The sequence below is a fragment of the Rana temporaria genome, chromosome 6 (assembly GCF_905171775.1).
Source record: "Rana temporaria chromosome 6, aRanTem1.1, whole genome shotgun sequence".
Taxonomy (NCBI): Eukaryota; Metazoa; Chordata; class Amphibia; order Anura; family Ranidae; genus Rana; species Rana temporaria.
The window spans coordinates 30,811,153-30,825,910 of NC_053494.1; the positions used below are offsets into that span (position 1 = coordinate 30,811,153).

Genomic DNA, 14,758 nt, shown 5'->3' on the forward strand with positions numbered 1-14,758 from the left:
AGACATCCCCGACTTCAGGGGACAGTCCCTGGATTGAGGACACTGTCCCCGGACCAAGTCTGTCCCCAGTTTTGTCCCCGGATTGGATTTGATAGGGGGCAGGGGCAATTTCAAAGACAGTCAGTGCAGAATTAAAATAAAAAAAATTGAATTACACCCCTCCGCTCCACCATGCCTACTAGCATAGGAGGGTTGTATTTTTTCCATTATCTGTCCCCCTTTCTGATGATCATGTGCTGGTTGGAGCGGAGGGAATAATTCTTTAGTTTCGGGCACATGCCCATTCAGCTCCGCTCGCATGTTCTTCTGCCTTGGCTCAAATCCTGGCCAGCCACCTGCCTATCTCCTTGCCTTCCCTGGCGGAGTGATCTTCCTCCGCTCCCCATCCAGTAGTAGCCTGGGCCCGAAGAGTTAGGCCCCTTTCAGACTGAGGCAGGAGCTGCGGTGGCGGTATAACGCGGCTAAAAATAGCGGCGCTATACCGCCGGAATTGCCGCGGGTATCAGCCACTAGCGGTGCGGTATTAACCCCCGCTAGCGGCCGATAAAGAGTTAATATCGCCCGCAGTGCGCCTCTATAGAGGCGCATTGCGGGCGGTATTGCCGCGGTTCCCATTGTTTTCAATGGGAAGGAGCGGTGAAGGAGCGGTATACACGCCGCTCCTCTCACCGCTCCAAAGATGCTGCTGACAGGAGATTTTTTTGTCTCCCGCCAGCGCATCGCCTCAGTGTGAAAGCCCTCGGGCTTTCACATTGAGTCTGCAGTGCAGGAGTTTTTCAGGCGGGATAGCAGCGCTATTTTTAGCGCTTTACCGCCTGAAAAACTCCTCAATGTGAAAGGGGCCTAAGACTTGAGAGGCTGTGAGGCGGGCGGCAACGGGCAGAGAGTCGCTGATTGCCGCCATTACTAGTAAAGAAAAAATATGTCCCCGGATTTCATTTTAAAAATCTGGTCACCTTAGCTTACTAAGCTCTGGAGCAACTACCCTTGCAGAGTGTAACTGCACTTTGCAAAGTGCACAGGCTATTTGCCTTTAGTAAATCAACCCCATAGATCCCAGAAGACAGCCAGACTATTTAGAAAGCGCAGCGTGATTTGTGCTTGCACAGTAAGATACAGACTATGAAGCCGCAAGGCTTCACTTCCTATTTTCTTTAGTGAACATGCCGGCGCTTGCACCCGGAGCCGATGGACAGATTGCCTTGAGGTGCCTAAATCATGAGCTCCCTGGACAGGTAAGTGTTTTTACAGTATTTGTAGCTACCGACTTAAAAAAAAATATACCCCCCCAGAATGGAACTATTTTTTTTTAAAGAAAAAAGTGGAACTAAACCCATCAATTTAACAGTTTAAAAAAAAAAAGTTAAATTTCACAGTATGCCAGGAACGCTAACTGTCACATTTGCTTGTGTTCTCAACCAAACTGTCAAATGTCTGGTGTCATAGCTGATCACATGTGCAGTTGCAGATCAAACAGATGACAGCTTCCTTGGCTGAAAAGGATAGGAGGGTTTAATCCTGCTTTAGCTTTTGCTCAGGGCTCTGGGCTTCAACAAAATGGCAGCCCCCAGAAAGAAGAAACAGGAACCATGCTGGAGGCAATTTACAGCACACACTAATTTTGGTAGCATAATTATTTAATGTTCCTTGCTAAACAACATTTTTATTTTTTATCAATTTTTACGAGCAAAGTTCTGCTTTAACCATCCCTCAGCTGGAGCTGATTTTAGACCATGAAATGTTTTGAAATGTTTGAGGAAACATTCCCTACAAGCTTTGTACTGTTGTTGGCTTTGTTCTTAGCGGGGCCGATTTAGGACACCTGATCCTATTTGTTGCTGTATGTTGCAATTACTGAGTGTTGTAAGTCCCAGTCCATTTTCCAATATGCATCTGTATTAATGTGACCTTCTCTTTATTCCATTATTGACCGTGTCATGAGCCGTTTTCTTTTGTACTAGGCTGTTTTCTTCTTTAATATAAATCCAAGTGATTGTAAGACTAGGATTTTTTTTTTTTTTTTTTTTCAAATAACAAACATGTTATACTTATCTGCTCAGTACAGTGGTTTTCGATCCCCAGTCGTGCATGTGCAGGACGTTCGACCATGGCAAATTGATCGCTGCTATATTTCTGGGTGCTGCAAGTGATCAATATTATTGTTCTGTGTCCTGAATAAACATTTGAATTTTTATTTTGTAGTTATGGGTTTTATTTTTAACTTTAACCACTTGAGAGCCGCACTATAGACGGAAGATGTCCACAGCGCGGCTCTCAAGTGCCGGGTGGACGTCCCTGGACGTCCTGTTGTTTACATTCCCTGGGCGCGTAGCGGGGAAACACTGCCCGGCGCATCGCTGGGAAGCCGATGCGTGTGCCTGGCGGCCGCGATGTTTCCGCCAAGTACCCGCGATCGGCGGTAACACAGCAGGGACGTGGATCTGTGTGTGTAAACACAGAGCTCCACATCCTGTCAGGGAGAGAGGAGACCGATCTGTGTCCCTTGTACATAGGGACACAGCATCCGTCACCTCCCCCAGTCAGTCCCCTCCCCCCACACAGTTAGAACACACCCAGGATACACATTTAACCCCTTCCTCACCCCCTAGTGTTAACCCCTTTACTGCCAGTCACATTTATACAGTAATTAGTGCATTTTTATAGCACTGGTCGCTGTATAAATGTGAATGGTCCCAAAATTGTGTCAAAAGTGTCCGATACGTCCGCCGCAACATCGTAGGCCTGACAAAAAAATCGCAGATCGCCGCCATTACTAGTAAAAAAATAAATAAAAATCATAAATCTATCCCCTATTTTGTAGGCACAATAACTTTTGTGCAAACCAATCAATATACGCTTATTGCTATTTTTTTTTAACATGTAGAAGAATACGTATCAGCCTAAACCGAGGGAAATTTTAATAAAAAAAAAAAAAAATGGGATATTATTATAACAAAAATTAAAAAATATTGTGTTTTTTTTTCAAAATTTTCTGTCTTTTTTTTGTTAATAGCGCAAAAAATAAAAATCGCAGAGATGATCAAATACCACCAAAAGAAAGCTCTATTTGTGGCAAAAAAATTATAAAAATATAATTTGGGTACAGTGTTGTATGACCGCGCAATTGTCATTCAAAATGCGTCAGCGCTGAAAGCTGAAAATTGGTCTGGGTAAAAAAATATACCCTCCCAGAATGGAACTCTTTTTTAAAGAAAAAAGTGGAACTAAACCCATCAATTTAACAGTTTAAAAAAAAAAGTTAAATTTCACAGTATGCCAGGAACGCTAACTGTCACATGTGCTTGTGTTCTCAACCAAACTGTCAAATGTCTGGTGTCATAACTGATCACATGTGCAGTTGCAGATCAAACAGATGACAGCTTCCTTGGCTGAAAAGGATAGGAGGGTTTAATCCTGCTTTAGCTTTTGCTCAGGGCTCTGGGCTTCAACAAAATGGCAGCCCCCAGAAAGAAGAAACAGGAACCATGCTGGAGGCAATTTACAGCACACACTAATTTTGGTAGCATAATTATTTAATGTTCCTTGCTAAACAACATTTTTATTTTTTATCAATTTTTACGAGCAAAGTTCTGCTTTAACCATCCATCAGCTGGAGCTGATTTTAGACCATGAAATGTTTTGAAATGTTTGAGGAAACATTCCCTACAAGCTTTGTACTGTTGTTGGCTTTGTTCTTAGCGGGGCCGATTTAGGACACCTGATCCTATTTGTTGCTGTATGTTGCAATTACTGAGTGTTGTAAGTCCCAGTCCATTTTCCAATATGCATCTGTATTAATGTGACCTTCTCTTTATTCCATTATTGACCGTGTCATGAGCCGTTTTCTTTTGTACTAGGCTGTTTTCTTCTTTAATATAAATCCAAGTGATTGTAAGACTAGGATTTTTTTTTTTTTTTTTTACAGTAATTAGTGCATTTTTATAGCACTGGTCGCTGTATAAATGTGAATGGTCCCAAAATTGTGTCAAAAGTGTCCGATACGTCCGCCGCAACATCGTAGGCCTGACAAAAAAAATCGCAGATCGCCGCCATTACTAGTAAAAAAATAAATAAAAATCATAAATCTATCCCCTATTTTGTAGGCACAATAACTTTTGTGCAAACCAATCAATATACGCTTATTGCTATTTTTTTTTAACATGTAGAAGAATACGTATCAGCCTAAACCGAGGGAAATTTTAATAAAAAAAAAAAAAAAAATGGGATATTATTATAACAAAAATTAAAAAATATTGTGTTTTTTTTTCAAAATTTTCTGTCTTTTTTTTGTTAATAGCGCAAAAAATAAAAATCGCAGAGATGATCAAATACCACCAAAAGAAAGCTCTATTTGTGGGAAAAAAATTATAAAAATATAATTTGGGTACAGTGTTGTATGACCGCGCAATTGTCATTCAAAATGCGTCAGCGCTGAAAGCTGAAAATTGGTCTGGGCACGAAGGGGGTTTAAGTGCCCAGTAATGAAGTGGTTAAGGTTCTTTTGGTTGTTCCTGAGGAAGAGCATAAGTCTCGAAACGTGTTGGACATTTAGACACTCATTGGACAGAGATATATTTTACCCTATTGCTGTTATATAGGGTGATATAGAAGATGCATATATAGTTAGAGAGCCTATTGTGGCTATCTGTCAATACCATACAATTTTTGAGCCTGTGTTTTCAATGTGCTTATTAACCACTTGCCTAGTGGGCACTTTTACCCCCTTCCTCCAAAGGCCAATTTTCAGATTTTAGAGCTCCCACACTTTGAATAACAATTGTGCGGTCATGCTACATTGTACCCAAACAGCAATTTTATCACTACTGGGTTTTCCTTTTTTGTTTTTTGCTAAAAAACAAACAAAAACAAAGACCAAAAATTTTGAAAAAAAAAAAAAACGCCTTCTTAGTTTGTTATAGGATTTTGCAAACAGGTAATTTTTCTTCTTCACTGATGTGTGCTGAGGAGGCTGCACTGATAGGCAGCACTGGCTGGCACTGCATTGATAATCGGTCCCTTCAACAGAAGACGATTTTCAGCTCTCTTCTCCCTTCCTCATGCTGTCAGCATTAGGAAAGGAGGGCCGATAACTGGCCTCTGTTTACATCTGTGATCAGCTGTGACTGGACATAGCTCATTATGTAGTAAAGAGCCGTTGATTGACTCTTTACCTCAATCTGTGATCAGCAGGGTCTGGAGGACACTGCGATTACCGAGCGCGATGCCCACGCCCCGCAATGGGCAAGATCACAGGACACCGTCATATGACAGCATCCTAGAACTAGCCGGCCACCTCATTTTACACCACTCTTTTTGACAGTGTAATACTGTATTTTAAACAGTATAGGCACTTATTTGAACAATTTTACGTGCAAAGGGGCCAGCCTGAAGTGATCTAGCAATACTTCTATGATTAAAGTTACACTTTAACAGAGTAGGGAGGGGTAAAACCCCTGCCTGGTTATTTTTCTACGGTCTGTGTACCATTGGGGAAATTTCCCTTCACTTCCTGTCCCAAAGGCACAACAGGAAGTTTGAAGAAATTTCCCCTCATAGACAATTGTCCCCAGAACAGGTGGAACCATTAGACGATTTCTTCTTATCGCCTGATCTGGAGACTAAAGTTTTGTGTTTCTCATTTTCTTTCTCACTGACAATGGTCACCAGTGTAATATATGGGTAAACTCCCCAATGTGGACACTGACAGACAGCAATACAAAATTTGAAAAGAGGTCTAACCTTTCCCCCCTCTATTCGAAGAGGTAAGCTCACTGTGACGTTCAGCCTGATCCAGAATTCTCCATGCATTTTACATGCAGTTTGTATACAGAAGCCATTCTCAACAAGGCTACCTACGGAGGTTTTGGGGGTTTCTTGAGCTGTGGCTAACTGACCTCCCATCTGATGGTGCCTACATAGCTCTAGGGCAGGGGTGCCCCACCTTTTGAAGACCGAGGGCCACTTAAGAGACTTTGTAGCGGGTGGATGGCAGCCCACTCTACTTTTTTTTGTGGATTCGTTCGGAGGTAGGCATTTACATCTGCTACTCCTTAGAGGTGAATGGAGGGTCCAATTGGGACGGACTGACCGTGTCAAAGGGCCATTTGGCTCGGTGCAGGTAACCTGCGGGTGCACTGCTCTGCACCTGCAGATCAGTTTGAAAGCAGCCCAACATTTTTATATTTTATTTTGCACTAGTTTAGTTGAGGGATTTTGGTTTCTTTTAGCCCACCTTACCATGACCTGTTTATAGCTCCCAGCGGTCCCTCATTTGGAATGATTGTCCCTCTTTTGGAATGAAATCCTTCTTTCTTCCTCAATTGTCCCTCATTTTGCTGTGATGCATAGATCCCTATAAATATTAAATCTTTAACCACCTAAAGCCCAGGTTCACATTGATGCGATTTGACATGTCAAATCGCATGCCAAATCAACGGCTATTGCCGGCAACAGCACCGTCCGAATCGGTGCGACACCGACTTTGCGGCACCAAACTGATTCCCAAAAGTAGTTTCTGTACTACTTTTGGCGACTTTGGGTGCGATTTCAATAGACATGTGTGCAGGAACCCGCACAGATGTCTCTGAAATCGCCCCCGAAGTAGGACTGACATGCGGGTATGAAATCGTGCTACTTTATCCCGCAGCAGTGTGAACCTAGACTAAATGTTCTACTACACTACCCGCTTGCACTGCCCCGCAGCCCAAAATGCTGTTGCCCACACAGTGTGTTAAGCTGCAGTGCTTTGCGGCAGGAGGCAGTGTGATGTGTGTTTTTTTTGACTGTAGGTAAGACACACTTGTCTTTGTACTCCTCACCTGGTTGTCGCCACACACACTTGACACCATCTGAACCAAATAAGTTATCTCGGTCTCGTCAGACCACAGGACACGGTTCCAGTAATCCATGTCCTTAGTGCACTTTTCTTAAGCAAAACCGTTTGCAGGCTTTCTTGTGCATCATCTTTAGAAGAGGCTTCCTTCTGGGATGACAGCCATGCAGACCAATTTGATGCAGTGTGTGGCGTATGGTCTGAGCACTGACAGGCTGACCTTCCACCACGTCAACCTCTGCAGCAATGCTGGCAGCACTAATACATCTATTTCCCAAAGACAACCTTTGGATATAGCACTGAGACCGTTTCTCCTTCCCTTTCCTAGTCTTACACCTCCTTTCTCCCCCCCCTTTTTTTTCCTACTGGTCTCTTCCCACTTTATCCTCCGTCACCCTGTCCCGCCCTACTCCACCCCCTCTTTTTTTTTGTTTGTCAGTCCCACCATGTCTTGGACCTCTGAGTCCAGTTATTCATTTCCACTTCTGGTAATTATGCCGGCTGCTTCTACTATTGCTTTTACGCTTTAAAAAGTGTTTTGTTTGTATTTACGTGAAATGTAATGTTTTGTTCCCCTGTGTGGGACTATTTTCTCTTTCCTTTTCTTCAGACCTGTACTTTGGCATTGTTTTATTGATTAAAAACGATTGTACCAGAAAGTAAAAATAAATGAATACAAGAAAAAAAACAAAGACAACACAGAGTGACATTTTGCAAATTTTATTATAAGTATAAGGCAGACCCTGCTCTGCAGGGCAGATTTGGCAGTGCCGCCGGTAATCCCTGTGTGTTAGTAAAGTATATGGCTTCTATATGGCAGGTAAACATTAGACAGGGAATCACCAGAACATCACATGAGACTCATTCCCTTATTTCAGACTTTATCAGTAAAATGTTAGTCCCCGAAAACTGATGCTTTCGCTTTCAACAGATGCTGGATGGCCGACTCGCCCTCCAGGTTCTTATTTTTGTTTAGGATTCTGGTGCTTTATGCAAATGAGGCTACAACTATACTCACCACTGTAATGGGGTCTTTGATTTTATTTTTATTTTTTACTTTTAATTTATTTTACAATGATTACAGGTGGACTGAAATTTCTCATGATGCAACAAGTGAATGTCCATGGCTGGTATGTAGAACCAGGATCTCCAGCAGATAGACTTTACTTATGAAGACCACAAAAAGAGCCAATGAAAAAAAAAAAAAAATGATAAAAAAAAAAAAAAGAGCCAATGACAGCATCAGTGTATGGACGCTTGCATCGCTGACTTGTTTTTGAAGGTACAAACTGTTAGGCACTTATCGTAACTTGGTGATGGCTATTTGGGTAGGAAGCATGAGTTCCATATTGTAGATTTTTGTCAAATATGTGTTTTTTAGGCTTCTTGTTGGGCAATAGGTGCCTCGTCAACTACTGGGGGACCTTACATTTGGGCCCCTTTCACAAGGCAGTCCATTCACCCCTATGGGCCAGTGGGTTTAAACAGACTCCGTGACGGGACATTCATGAAGTTGGTCCTCCACACTGTAATGTAAACAGGCAATGTGATATAAAAAGTGGACTACACTGTAATATTAACAGTGCAGTCCCCTTTACATTACAGTGCCCTTAGCAATCAGAGTCCCCATCACAGTGCCAATAAAATAAAGAAAAGCCTTACCGCACTCGCAAGTGTGAAGCAATGGTAATGACTTTATTGAAGATAAAAATCCATCAAAACGACTTCATATAAACATCAATGCAGACCTGGCAGAGATTAACACGTTTCACAAATCAAAATTTGATTAATTTAATTAGTGAAACGCGTTAATCTCTGCACCGGTCTGCACTGATGTTTATGATGTCATAAGAAGTCATTTTGATGGATTTTTATCTTTAATAAAGTCATTACCATTGCTTCACACCTGCGAGTGTGGTCAGGCTTTTCTTGTTTCATTAGCACTGTGATGGGGGACTGTGATTGTTAGGGGCACTGTAATGTAAAGGGGCACTGTGATATAAAGGGGACTGCGCTGTAATTATTGGCTTCTCATCAGGATTGCGGGCTGGAATTGCACTGGAAGGTTGGGGAGAAATATTGTTCTCACCTGGAGCGGCTTAGCTTTGTTCACTTACTAGGTATCCCATCACAGTGCCCCCTTGCAGTCATGCCCCCCCTTTTCTCTCTAATCACAGTGCCCCTTGCAGTCATGCCCACTCCTTTTCGCTCTAATCACAGCGCCCCTTGCAGTCATGCCCCCCCTTTTTTCTTTAATCACAGCGCCCCTTGCAGTCATGCCCCCCCCCCCCTTTTCTCTCTAATCACAGTGCCCCTTGCAGTCATGCCCACTCCTTTTCGCTCTAATCACAGCGCCCATTGCAGTCATGCCCCCCCTTTTTTCTTTAATCACAGTGCCCCTTTTTACTCTCTGCCCCCCCCCCACCCCTGCACAGTCCTATGTTTGGCAGGGCAGAGACGGGATTCAGACTTTGTGTCCTCTCCAGGGTCTACCACCCCGCCAAAGATATGATTCCTATCAGCAGGGCAGGAGGACCTGCAGTTCTGGACAGAAGGCAGGAGCTGCCCAACTGATCATGTTTTTTTTTTTTTTAATGGACTCTTTAGAAATGTTTTTGACATAAGAGCTCTCCAATAGACAACACTGAAAAATTCTGATCTTGATGGCAGGATCCCATCATATAAGAAACTGGTGGCTGAGCCAGTATCAGTTTTGGGTGGACTGAACCAGTTAAGCATCTAGTCTGGGCCATTAACTGAATATGTCATGCAGCAAGGAAAGGAATAGAGATGTCTGCGTTTGTAAACGGTTAGAGTAATGGGGAAAGAAGGGGGGGGGGTGACATCTGTGCTTGTAATATCACAAGTGGAGCGCGTTCTTGTACATGATAGGCAAACACTGAACAATGATCTCACAGGTCAGATGACCGGCTTTTCATGGAGTCTGTGTACTTGGCGCACAGTGCACAGCTCTTGTGTAGAATGTAGGTCCGGTTTGTGACTGGCCAGGAATGCTGGAAGTGTGTAAACAATTGGCCTGAGTTTATTTTTCCCTGGGATTGGAATGTATTCGCTGAACCGCCTTCCGAGCCATTTCCAGTTACACGGGAGAGGGGGGGAGAGGTGAACAGGCAGCTGGGAGCATCAGGGGTCGCCGCTAATCCTGGAAGAGACAAAACACAGACCTGTGAGCCAAGACCTGCAGCTCAATGTGCAATAATGTGTGCAAACAGGAACAAGGGAATGTGCCAGCATGTGGTCTATTATATTAGATTAACATTCATATATATATATATATATATATATATATATATATATATATATATATATATATATATATATATATATATTAGTGCTGTCAAACGATTAAAATTTTTAATCGCGATTAATCGCATTAATGTCATAGTTAACTCACGATTAATCTATCTAATTTATGACGAATTTCCCCACAAATATCGCACAATTCTGCAAGTGATTATAATTTATGATCGCTGTTTTCTAGCTGATCTAAAACCATTTTTGACATAAAGGGACACTTTTGGACAATCTACAGTTTTCAGGCAGAAAGAATAGTTTTTATTTTTATAAAAGTACATGTAGGACACTGGGCAGACCACTAGGGACAAGGGGGGGTGTGTATTTTTTACATACAGTACTATAATCTATAAGATTACAGTATACTGTGTGTATTGTGTTTGTTTACTTTTTTGAATTTGGCGCCGTTCTCCGCTCCCGTGCGTCGTAACGTCGCAGGGAACGGAGATCGGCGGCACACAGACACTGTGAATCGAGCGAGGAGGACCCGCCGAGCGAGGAGGACCCGCCAAGCGAGGAGGACCCGCTCGATCACACAGCGGGGTGGCATCGCTGGATCCAGGGACAAGGTGAGTAACTTGCCTGTGAATCCAGCGAGAAGGTAAGCCGCGCCGCGCCGCTGCACACTCTGCACGTCCACCCCGAGCGCTCCCGCGTTAATCGCGCAATAAAAATATTGACGGCGTTAACATGGGTTTGCGTTAACGCCGTTAATATCGCGTTTAACGCACAGCCCTAATATATATATATATACATGTTAAAGTGTTGAGTCAGTATCCTCATTGATATTTCCTTTTACTTCCTGTGTGGTCAAGGGAACAGGAAGTGAAAAGAAATCTCCATAGCGGGGGCCCAGATAGCAGAAAATTACACAAGGTTCTAAAAAGAAATAAAAAGAAGAGTTATGGCTGTAGTTTGACTTTAACAAAGCACAGGTTACATTTACACAGAACTTTGGAACTGCTCAGTGCAGAAGTTTCTGGGAGGCAGGAAACACATACCGTATATATACTTGAGTATAAGCTGACCCGAATATAAGCCGAGGCACCTCATTTTACCAAAAAAAAAATGGGAAAACTTATTGACTCGAGTATAAGCCTAGGGTGTCCATCTGCATGCCTCACTGTGTCCATGCCTCACTGTGCCCATGACTAGACTAACGTTTAACATGGAAGTCCATGGAAGGGGTGGTCCAGAGGACCTACGACCGGCCGGTACCGGGGTCCCCAAAGACATCGGAGAAATTACCATTTAACATAGGAGTCTATAGAAGGGGTGCCCAGCTTTGAAAAATCAGAGCTCCCCGGCCGTAGGTCCCCCGGACAACAAACTTTGCACACTTGTAGAGGAAGAGTGGGGCTACATGTGTGCCAAGGGTCCTACAGCCAGCCGGTACCAGGTCCCCAAAGTCCAGGAGATCAGGCGCAAAAAGGTGACTCGAGTATAAGCCGAGGGGGGCATTTTCAGCACAAACAAATGTGCTGAAAAACTTGGCTTATACTCGAGTATATACGGTACTTCCATTCCAATTCACAATGGTGTGAACCTAGCCTTAGTGTGGAAGGGGCCTTAGGCCTCTTACACACGACCGTTTTCTTCGGCAAAATCCATCAAGAAAAATGCTGGCAGAGCATTTTTGCAGAGAAAAATGGTCGTGTGTATGTTTTTCGTCGAGAAAACGGTCGTGGATCTCGACGAGGAAAAAAAAGAGAACATGCTCTCTTTTTCCTCGTCGGGAGTCTCAATTTCCTCGTCGCGTTTCTCGTCGGGCCGTTTACAACGAGAAACACGTTTGTGTGTATGCTTAGAAACCCGCACATGCTCAGAATAAAGTATGAGACGGGAGCGCACCTTCAGTAAAAGTAGTGTTTGTAATGGAGATAGCACATTCATCACGCTGTAACAGTCTGAAAAGCACGAATCGTCTCTCACCAAACTTTTACTTAACACGCAGTAACATGAGATTAGCAAAAGCAGCCCCAAGGGTTGTGCCAGTGGAATCGAACTTCCCTTTTATAGTGCCGGCGTACGTGTTGTACGTCACCGCGTTTAAGAACAACAAGATTTTGTCTTGACAGTGTGTACGCAAAGAAAGCTTGACAAGATTCTCGACAAGCCTGACAAGGAACTCGTCGAGGAAAACAACGTTTCATTTACGACGAGATTCTCAGTCGTGTGTACGAGGCCTGAGAGAGGATTTCTCCTGTATTGGAGAGATTTCCTCTTAGTTATTTTTGCATCTCTGCAACAGGAAGTGAAAAGAATTCTCCCTGAAGAGACAAAGTCAGCATTAAACTGATAGATGTCGTAAAACTTTAATGTGTCAAAATCAGAAACTCGCCTATAACTAATAATACCGCCTGATGTGTTCAATGATACTTTCCCACAGATCTACACTGAGATGATTCCCTTTTACCCCCTCCACCCTCTGCTGTGCTGGTCAGTCTCAGTGTATTCTACACTGTGCAGTTTTGTAACTATACAAATTAAGCTATATATTCAGATATGTCATGAATTTATTTATGTAGATTGATAAATCTACTCCAGCATTGTCCAGTCTCTATAACATCTTATGAAGCAAAGCCTACAATAAACATACACGGCCATAAAATTGACTCACCCATTCATCCTCATCTACTCCTTCAAAGGCGTCCTGGGGCAGTGGATCATCCCGGTTGCCTAGTTTTGCCACCATCGCATTCAGTAGCTGAATAAAAAAAAGTGTAATTTAGTGAATGTATCCCTACTCGTCATCCATATTGAAAATTAAAATGAATATATTAGAAAATATATAAATTTTTAATGTACATCATCTCTTTGCCTACAATGGAATCTCAGGCTGTATTTTCAGAAAGAACTGGTTTACCCCTTAAAATTACTAGATCTTTAGAAAGAAGGAAATAGGTTAGAGTTGCAAAACTGAAATCTCACCGATTGGCTGAAAAGGGCAGTCAAGGCCTTTTGGCATTCATCTCAGCTGTACTTGGCTGAACCTGCAACATATACAGCTATCCACGGTGATGAGGAAAATCTGACTATTGCGGTCATTCAGTTTCCAACATACATTGGCCCGGATTAACATACATCGGCGCATATTTATGACGAAGCGCAGAGAGGCAAGCACTGGATTCACAAAGTCAGTGCTGCCAAATCTGCGCTGGGTTTCCTATGCGCAAGTCGTCGTAAGTGGAAGTGGGCGTGAGCCATGCAAATGAGGCGTGACCCCATGCAAATGATGGGCCGAGCGCCATAAAGATACGAATAACGAACAGCGCATGCGCCATCCCGTGGACGCATCCCACTGCGCATGCTCAGAATCACGTCGGAACTACTCCCTAAGATACGACGGATCACTGCCTACGACCTGAACGTAACCTACGCCTAGTCATATTCACGTACAACGTAAACGACATAAGATACCACGGCTTGTGTTCCTGGTCCATACCTTTGCATGGGTTGCGCCTCCTATATGGGGAATAACTTTACGCCGGACGTACGACTTACGCAAACCGTGTATATTATGCGCCGGGCGCAAGTACGTTCGTGAATCGACGTATCTCCCTCATTTGCATATTTGAATAGGAAATCAATGGGAGCGCCACTTGCGTCCAGCGTAAATATGCGCCCACGATACGCCGGCGTAGGTAAGTTATGACGGTCGGATGAAGCCTATTTTTAGGCGTATCTCGGTTTGTGAGCACGGCGCATAGATACGACGGCGCATATTTGCACTTACGCGGCGTATCTCGAGATACGTTGGCGTAAGTGCTTTGTGAATCCGGGCCATTATATTGAAGTGGCATCATACATGAGCCAACTCAGGAGTCACCTTTGATATCCAGGAAACATAGAGCTTCCCTAAAAATAATTATTGCATATAGCGTGCCAGAAACACATCTATATGTATGCCTGAGCCAATCCCTTAATATTTCATGGGGAATAGGTTATTATCACACACATGGTGAATTTAAAGGATAAGTTCACCTTTACAAAAAAATAAATAAATGCGGGTAAAAAAATGTGCATTTATTTTATATTTTTTAGGAGCCTGTATAGAATTGCACCCGCACCTGTATGGCATTTACACCCCAGCAGGTCGTGGGTGTAATGCCAGGCTCCTGCAGACTGTCTGTGTAGCTGTCTGCTCGTACCTCCAATACGGACAGGCAGTTACTGAATGAGAGAAAGCTTAATAAACTACCTAGAGTGCTCAACAGTGCCCTGGTAGTTCGTTGAGAACTACAAGTCATCAACTACAAAGGCAGACGTTAGTTGTAATTCATTGATTCATAGGGATCTGTGAATGAATGATGCGGCCGTATGGGCGGAGCCCTGCACAGCCGCACTCTTTTTTAATTGTGACAGCAGGTGCAGGGAGAATATCCCCGATCCGCTGTCACAAGGAGGGGGAAGATGCTGAACATGTTCCACCCTAAATTTGGGTGTAACATGTTCAGAAAGGTAAATTTATTATTATACATCAATCCATGACCAGGCCCCTGTGGAGATATGATAGTTCACACAATGGCCAGATATCGCAACATGCTATATATCATGCAAGATTTTTTCTTGTCTACCGTAAATAGACCGTAAATAAATAACCCGGCTTAT

General features: G+C 43.3%; 1 protein-coding gene across 1 annotated transcript in view; it reads right to left on the minus strand.

The window, feature by feature from the left end:
• Positions 1-9,457: 9,457 nt before the first annotated feature.
• LOC120943338 (coronin-7-like) overlaps positions 9,458-14,758 on the minus strand; it is a 268,405-nt gene continuing 263,104 nt past the window's right edge. Inside the window, exons 27-28 of the mRNA XM_040356578.1 lie at positions 12,768-12,854; positions 9,458-9,995 (exon numbers count right to left, since the gene is read on the minus strand). Of these exons, the coding sequence (XP_040212512.1) occupies positions 9,990-9,995; positions 12,768-12,854 (93 nt within the window). The 3' untranslated portion in view covers positions 9,458-9,989. The remainder of the gene's footprint in view (positions 9,996-12,767; positions 12,855-14,758) is intronic.